The sequence below is a fragment of the Lampris incognitus genome, chromosome 15 (assembly GCF_029633865.1).
Source record: "Lampris incognitus isolate fLamInc1 chromosome 15, fLamInc1.hap2, whole genome shotgun sequence".
NCBI classification, from domain to species: Eukaryota; Metazoa; Chordata; class Actinopteri; order Lampriformes; family Lampridae; genus Lampris; species Lampris incognitus.
In genome coordinates, this window is record NC_079225.1 from 33,330,589 (window position 1) to 33,339,123 (window position 8,535).

Here is an 8,535-nt window from a genome sequence, read left to right on the forward strand (position 1 = left end):
CGTCTATCTTTAATTCATTAAACTCTGCACATAATTGTTTGCCTCGGGGAATCTGCCTTAGTGTTTTATTAGCCTTCGTGTGCTTGGCTTGGTTGACTGGCAGAGGGTGGTGTTGTCTGTTTGGCTGTCTGTCTGGCTGTCTGTCTGGCTGCTGAATGAGACCGCCTTGTGTGGCCTGGTGGTGGTATTGTGTGTATTTACTCCACCAACACAAAAGGCTGGGTATTACAACAAGAGCTGTCTCGTGGTCGCACTTAACAGCTAGGACCAGGTGTAAAATGCAGGGAGCTTCACCAACAATCACACTGACATTAAAGGGGCACTTCACCCCAAAATCAAAAAGACATGTTTTTCCCTCTTACCTGTTGTGTTATCTATCCATGTAGTTGGTTTTGGTGTGAGTTGCCAAGTTTTGGAGACATCAGCCGTAGAGACGTCTGCCTTCTCTCGAATACAATGGAGCTGGATGGCACTCGGCTTGTGTTGCTCAAAACGCCAAAAAGAATACACTTGAAAAACTCAACAGCAACGTCTCTTTGCAGGAATCCTGACCCGGTTACTCGAAATAATCCACAGACCTTGCTGTCAGCAGTTTCGTGTAGGTGTAGTTCGGTCCGAGAAAATAGTTCCTGCATGAAACTGCTCACAACAAGGTTTGTGGATTTTTTTTCCTGAGTAACCGGATCATGAGTTCTGGAAGGAGACGCTGCTGTTGAGTTTTTCAAAATGTATTTTTTTTGGTGCTATCATAACACCAGCATTGAGGTCATTACAGCTGATGTCTACATGAAAATGGGAAAATTGTACAAGGAATTTATGTTTTGGAATTCAAAACTATATTTTGCACACATGCTGTGTTGTAGTTGTACCAAATAACAGCAAAAAAACAAAACAAAAAACAATACACCCTTGCCCTTGTTACTTTGCATCATGATTTGCTGTCAAACTGAGGTTATGACTGCCACATTCACTTCAAATCTGTCAAATCTCACCTTATAAAAAACACAGAAATGGCAATTCATTCATTCAGTCATTATCCAAACCACTTATCCTAACTCAGGGTCGTGGGGATGCTGGAGCCTATCCCAGCAGTCACTGGGCGGCAGGTGGGGAGACACCCTGGACAGGCCGCCAGGCCATCACAGGACACACACACACACACACACACACACACCCACACACACACACACACACACACACACCTACCTAGGGACAATTCAGTACGGCCGATTCACCTGACTTACATGTCTTTGGACTGTGGGAGGAAATCGGAGCCCCTGGAGGAAACCCACGCAGACACGGGAAGAACATGCAAACTCCACAGAGGACAACCCGAGACGACCCCTAAGGTTGGATTACCCCGGGGTTCGAACCCAGGATATTGAAAACATAGAAATGGCAATGTCCTAAAACAAAAATAACATTTAGCCAAGCTAATTTATGTGCGGTGTATGACATAAAACATTGCATATCATGAATCGTAATTGTGTAAAATTGCACCTTCACCAACGTAATTGCAAGATTGCTATGGAGACATTTGCTGCAGTTTTCGATTCATGCTAACAGGGCTCATTTTGACTTTCAACTGGACTGCCCTGGAGGTCATTTCAGACCAGAGGTGCCCACTCGGACCTCAGAATGGTCACATTGTGGAGCGGGATGACGAGGTCTCTGACCCCGAAGCCCTCCGGGTACAGGATGACACTGTGCTCTTTGTTACCAATGACAAAGGCAATTCCTCACATCACCCAAACTGTACCACAACTATGAGTCAGTCAGCAGACCAGCAAACACAACTAGAGATGCTGACTTGTGAATGTTACTCCGGCTCTCCATTTGAACCATTTTTTTCTGTTGATGGCAATTAGAAAAAGGTTAAAATCCTTGTAAGCTTTTGATGAAAACTAATGGAAGGCAGAAACGGTTGACAGCTGTGGAAGAGGCCATGGTCAATCTGTACCTCAAGTGACGCATTAGGTACAAAATGACAAACTTGTTGTGTTTCCTTCAAAGCTTCATGGGCTGAATAGACAATTAGACAAGTAAAAAAGTTAGTGATAACTTTGACTTTATTGACAGTTAATTAGGGTATATTTTTTTTACCAAAACAATAGAAAAATGTATTAAAATAAGTTCTCAGTCAATTCAGTGAAATAAATACATTATTAGAAATTGTACTAAAGACAAACAGAAGATTAAATTCATGTGTCTTAATGCTGACTTGAAAATCAGTCCCTTTCATTATCCAAGGCTTACATACCACATATAGTGCAATGACAAATTAAATCATAATTAGATAAGGCATACTTAGAAAACAACATGTAGACAACCAAAACCTTTTTTTCCACCCATTGTTTTTCATTAAAATATCAGTCAAAATTGAAAAATTGGTCAGGAGATCCCATAGTCCAGAGATGATTGGAGAACCAATGAGTCATTAAGGCTAAATGGTGTCAGCTCAGTGCTTCCACAGACGTTCAGTGCATTACAAGCTTTGTAGACATTAATACAAACACATAAATTAACAAGTGAAAGACATGTTAGTGTTAAAATGAGTGTTTTTTTGATGTAGCCGCAGGCTTTTTTTTTTCGTGTGCAGTGCATAATTTCAACCAGACCTCTGTACTCCAGTGCTCCAGTATCTACCGTATTTCCTAGACTATAAGTCGCTGTTTTTTTTAATTGTATGGCTAGTCCTGCGACTTATATTCCAAAGCGACTTATACGATGTAATTTTGTCGGACCAATACACCGCATTTCAACTAAGGCCAATAGATGGCACTGTTTAACCATGTGACTCAATTGAAAATATTGTACCGCCGCATAAATGCGACTTAAATATGTTTTTTGTTGCCGAGTGTGATTTATACTCAGGTGCGACTTGTGGTCCGGGGAATACGGTAATAACGATGGATTTAATCTAGAGGATTTCCAAGACTTCCCAGATCATTTGAAGGCATTTTCAATGGTTTTCCTATGGATCTGGCACTGACTTGGCTGTGTTGGTGAGCTACAGGCACAGTGTCCGGTCCATCAGAGGCACAGCGGAGGAACATTTAACCTTCGCTCCACAGAAAAGATTTTAATCCGTATAAAAGCCACTGTAGAGAGAGACACTCAGCGGAGAGCAAAGTAGAATCAATTCTTTTGTCCCTGTGGTGAAACCAAAATACGGAAGCGCTGACTTTCCAAAGCCGTGTGATACACAACGTCAAACTGTGCTCGTTGAAACAAATTGGTTTTCCCGTTTTTAACATATACCAAATAAAAACAGACATGAAAGCGTGAATGTCTGCTTCCAGAGGCAGTTAGGTGGCTGTGACGATAGCAGGGACGGTGATGGTAACTGATGGGGCCTGGTTTTCGTTATCCACCTGAAAGGTCACATCGGGTTGGGGGGCGGTAACCTCCGGCTGGTCCGTCATGGTTATCGGCTCATCTTGGTCCTCCTGAGACCGTAACTGGTCAAAGGCTCGCTCCGCCTCTTCTGACAACCGGTTTTCTTCGTTTTCTTCCTCCTTCTGATGCAAGGCGATTCAGGGGACATGTTCAGCTTGGTTAACGGATATTTAACACCTAAACATATCCAAGTCTAAGAAACGTGAATAATAACATATACTGGATGAATTTTACACAGCACTTCTAAGGATTCGGTCATCACATACCTCTTTCTTCATCCTGTAATATTCATCAATAGCATATTGATACTTGGCTGATGTTATTCCAAAGAGGGAGGCCATCTTCTCCCCCAGGTAGTCACAGGCTGGAAAAACAAGCAAGATACAGGAAAACTAAGGGAATTATGACCATACAGAGAAAGCAATATCCCTTTTAAATGATCTGGCACCCCATTTGCTCCAATCAGCACCAAAAAATATAGTCCCTTCAAGAATAGTATTTCTACTATTGTTGTGAAAGGGCACTTCATGTGACAAGGTCTTCTTGAGAAAGTGTATTCTTGCTCCAACCGCTCATTTGATTGATACAATGAAGTATGTCAAGGTCAACACATAATATTTTGGCTTTACATAAGAATAATACGACTATGGATTGCTGAGTGGCTGAAACAAATCTAACGAACGCCTTCCCCAGTAATCCCCAGATATCTGCATTCAAAACCACATAAACTCGAGTTATCACCAAACTGTTATCCACTGAAGGCTTTCTGAAATGGCAGATGATGACAAGCACGCAGCATATCTGCAGCTTTTCTATTTCAGTTACCTTGCCTTGTCTATTGTGATTCATAGTCATTACTCATAAAACTGAACAATTATCATAATTGGCGGTCACTTGGACTGAGTATGACCATCCTCCCTCTGGGTCCTCAGGTGGGTGTAGAGGCCAATCCTAGAGCCGCATAATGGGAGGATGCCTGCGTGTGTCAGCTTTTTACATGGAGTGGCTGAGGCACCTGCAGCCACCACCACACGGTCCTTGGCAGGGGCTGGCCAGAGTCCAATGGCATGGAGAACCAAGACGATTGGGGACCACCCTCTGTTGCAGTCTTCATCCGTCTTCACTGCTGTTGTGACCTGGAGACATCTTCCCCCAGTTCCGCCGTTGAGGTCTTTGCTGGATTGTGCTTCACCTGGAACCTCCCCCTTGACCTATCTGCCTTGGGTGACCCTACAGGAGCTAAGCTCTGGACAGCATAGCTCTTGGGATCATTGATACATGCAAGCTTCTCCACCACGGCAAGGTGGCGGTCCAGGAGAACTGAACAATACAGGTCCGCACTCGGGTAGAAATTACAAATAGCCCAATTTAATGCAAAAAATTGACACTCATTTAGGTTTCACCAGGCCAGAAACGTCTGAGACACTGACCACATTACTAGTATGGAGCTACATGAAGATAGATACTAGTATGGAGATACATGGAGAGCCACAGTCCCTCCCCATACACGGTTATCATATCATCTCATTTATAAAGAGTACTGTATCCTGATTTCTGCAGTGGGAAGTTTTCATAAATCTGAACTAAGTTTTGGATTTTGTCTTTTTTTTTGTTTTAACTTTCTATCAAAGAGGTCCTCAGTCTTGAGACTATACTAGACACTGACTGTATGAAACATTTAGGGGGATCTACCACGGCAGATATTTCTCAAAACTGACCAGAGATGGTGGATGTAGCCGCTCTCCACATGTGGAACCAGAAATATGGACCCCAGGTCATCTTTGTCTGTAACAAAACCAAGCTACAATGAAATGGCCAAAATGTGACTGTGCTGAACATTTCAAAACAAGAGTTAGAGAAGCTCTACATTTATGCAACCTCACATCTAAACTGAACAAAAATATGTCCTCACTTTGCTTCCTTCTGTCTTCCTACATACAGTGCATCCGGAAAGTATTCACACCTCTTCACTTTCCCCACGTTTTGTTATGTTACAACCTTATTCCAAAATGGATTAAATTCCTTTTTTTTCTCATCAATCTACACACAATACCCCATAATGACAACATGAAAAAGGTTTTGTAGAAATTTTTGCCAATTTATTAAAAATAAAAAATTGAAATATTACATGTACATAAGTATTCACACCCTTTACTATGACACTCAAAATTGAGCTCAGGCTCATCCTGTTTCCACTGATCATCCTTTAGATGTTTCTACATCTTGATTGGAGTCCACCTGCAGTAAATGCAATGGATTGGACATGATTTGGAAAGGCACATACCTGTCTATATAAGGTCCCACTGTTGACAGTGCATGTCAGAGCAGAAACCAAGCCATGAAGTCAAAGGAATTGTCTGTGGACCTCCGAGACAGGATTGTATTGAGGCACAGATCTGGGGAAGGTACAAAACATTTCTACAGCTTTGAAGGTCCCGAAGAGCACAGTGGTCTCCATCATTCGTAAATGGAAGAAGTTTGGATCCACCAGGACTCTTCCTAGAGCTGGCCACCCAGCCAAACTGAGCAATCGGGGGAGAAGGGCCTTGGTCAGGGAGGTGACCAAGAACCCGATGGTCACTCTGACAGAGCTCCAGCGTTCCTCTGTGGAGATGGGAGAACCTCCCAGAAGGACAACCATCTCTGCAGCACTCCAACAATCAGGCCTTTATAGTAGAGTGGCCAGACGCAAGCCTCTGCTCAGTAAAAGGCACATGACAGCCCGCTTGGAGTTTGCCAGAAAGCACCTAAAGGACTCTCAGACCATGAGAAACAAGATTCTCTGGTCTGATGAAACCAAGATTGAACTCTTTGGCCTGAATGCCAAATGTCACGTCTGGAGGAAACCAGTCACCTCTCATTACCTTGCTAATACCATCCCTACAGTGAAGCATGGTGGTGGCAGCATCATGATGTGGGGATGTTCTTCAGCGGCAGGAACTGGGAGACTAGTCAGGATCGAGGGAAAGATGAATGGAGCAAAGTACAGAGAGATCCTTGATGAAAACCTGCTCCAGAGCGCTCAGGACCTCAGACTGGGGCAAAGGTTTACCTTTCAACATGACAACGACCCTAAGCACACAGCCAAGACGACGAAGGAGTGGCTTCGGGACAAGTCTGTGAATGTCCTTGAGTGGCCCAGCCAGAGCCCAGACTTGAACCCCATTGAACATCTCTGGAAAGACCTGAAAATAGCTGTGCAGGGACGGTCCCCGTCTAACCTTACAGAGCTCGAGAGGATCTGCAGAGAAGAATGGGAGAAAAACCCCAAATATAGGTGTGCCGAGCTTGTAGCTTCATACCCAAGAAGACTTGAGGCTGTAATCTCTGCCAAGGGTGCCTCAACCAAGTATTAAGTAAAGGGTGTGAATACTTATGTACATGCAATATTTCAGTTTTTTATTTTTAATAAATTTGCAAAAATTTCTGTAAAACCTTTTTCGCTTTGTCATTATGGGGTATTGTGTGTAGATTGATGAGGAAAAAAAGGAATTTAATCCATTTTGGAAAAAGGATGTAACATAACAAAATGTGGGGAAAGTGAAGGGGTTTGAATACTTTCTGGATGCACTGTATATACGTATACTTCTTTGAGTCATCTATTTCAATGCTCACACGCTGACAAATTGCATACACACATGCACACACCTTTTCATACACTCAAACATGCACACAGTATCACCTCCTTCATCATTTCCTACACCCTCATTCAACATTCCCTTCCTACCACACTCTCTTGCTCTCTCTCTCTCTCTCTCTCTCTCATGGGGAAACACAAGCTTATTTATATCCCTCCATCTTTCCTCACCCTCACCGCATCGACGGGGGGTGACAGCAGGTCTTTCTTCTCCGGCTCCTTGTCCTCACCCTCCTCTTCATCGGTGCTGTACTCCTCCATGGTCTCACCACTGGAGAAATGTATTATTCGACGGGGAGCCTTCTCCCGCTGCTCTTGCTCTTCCTCTCTCTTCTCCAGCTCTCCAAGCTCGACGCACTCGAAGTCCTTGGCCAGCTTTGGGATCTGGGACCAGCCGATGAGACAGACATAAACAATGTTGGTCATAAAGGCATTTTAATAAGATGACAGCTGATGTAAATCTGTGTACCAACCCATAGATGAAGACGGAATACATAGAAAAGACACTTCTATAGAGGGAATGTGGTAGTAAATGTGAAACACGTCAAGGCCCACTATAAAGCATCAAATACAGTGACATAGACCAGCCTGTCATGCATCATACCATATACAACCATCGTTTTCACAATTCTGTGTAAGATACATCACAGTATGTGCGGAGAGGCATAGAAAAGGAGATTTGCGTTTGCAACATGACACAATCAACCAGATCGGCATGACACGACTGACAGGATGAAAACAGACGAGCTGGCTGCTCTCACACAACACCGCATCAACAAAGATACCGGTATGCAGACGGCACGCAACCCCCCCCCCCACACACGTGAAAAAACCGTTTAACCTACCTGATCCAAGTCCATGCTTTGCCCTATCGACACATTGACGTTAGTGAGATACAGAGATATATCGGCCATTGTTGCCTTTGTATCCGTCTCTATGGATGCTACGCCTGTAACGCCCCCTCTCGCGGGCAAACGCGGAAGCGCTGCGCTCCGCTGACCCTTCCCCCCCCTTTTCTTTTTTTTCAAGCTTTGCAAAAATTACAGAACGAAATGGGTTAACAAGGTTGTTGTAAATATTACATTATTAAATACGGCACGAACGCGCACTAACGTCTGAAGAAATGGGAGGAACACTTTCGCTTCGAAAAATATCTATATAAAAAGAACACAAATTAACGGACAAAGCATTAATTTCAACGAGCTTACTTTTTTCCCCTCCCCAAAATGAGGATTGTGTTAGTTGCCTTTCTATTCGGATAAACGCTTCAAGGAACTGAAAGAAGCACGCTAACTGTCTTAAAGTGAGCTCCCTTTGGCCCGCGCGCTGTTTCTGACGAAACAATAGGACGCACGTTCCAGCCCATTTATTACAAATTGCCTATAGGCTACAAGTTGATTTTTACACCGTATGTTAAATGAATGGGGGGGAAATGGCTGCTTCGATGATTGATTAAAAAATAATACTCGCTCAGCAGATGCGTCTAAAACGTGTGCTTT

At 43.5% G+C, this 8,535-nt stretch overlaps 1 protein-coding gene across 3 annotated transcripts; it reads right to left on the bottom strand.

The window, feature by feature from the left end:
- Positions 1 to 2,051: 2,051 nt before the first annotated feature.
- LOC130125287 (protein FAM177A1-like) lies at positions 2,052 to 8,282 on the bottom strand. Of its 3 annotated transcripts, none has more exons than XM_056294825.1 (5): positions 7,882 to 8,282; positions 7,214 to 7,420; positions 5,118 to 5,184; positions 3,666 to 3,763; positions 2,052 to 3,521 (listed from the first exon to the last, which is right to left on the bottom strand). In XM_056294825.1, the coding sequence occupies exons 1-5, from the start codon at positions 7,948 to 7,950 to the stop codon at positions 3,309 to 3,311; spliced, it is 654 nt and encodes a 217-aa protein (XP_056150800.1). In that variant the 5' UTR covers positions 7,951 to 8,282; the 3' UTR covers positions 2,052 to 3,308. The 3 variants fall into 3 exon arrangements, with proteins under 3 accessions (XP_056150800.1, XP_056150799.1, XP_056150798.1); XM_056294824.1 differs by having other exon boundaries at positions 2,052 to 3,518; positions 7,208 to 7,420; XM_056294823.1 differs by having other exon boundaries at positions 7,208 to 7,420.
- Positions 8,283 to 8,535: the final 253 nt, after the last annotated feature.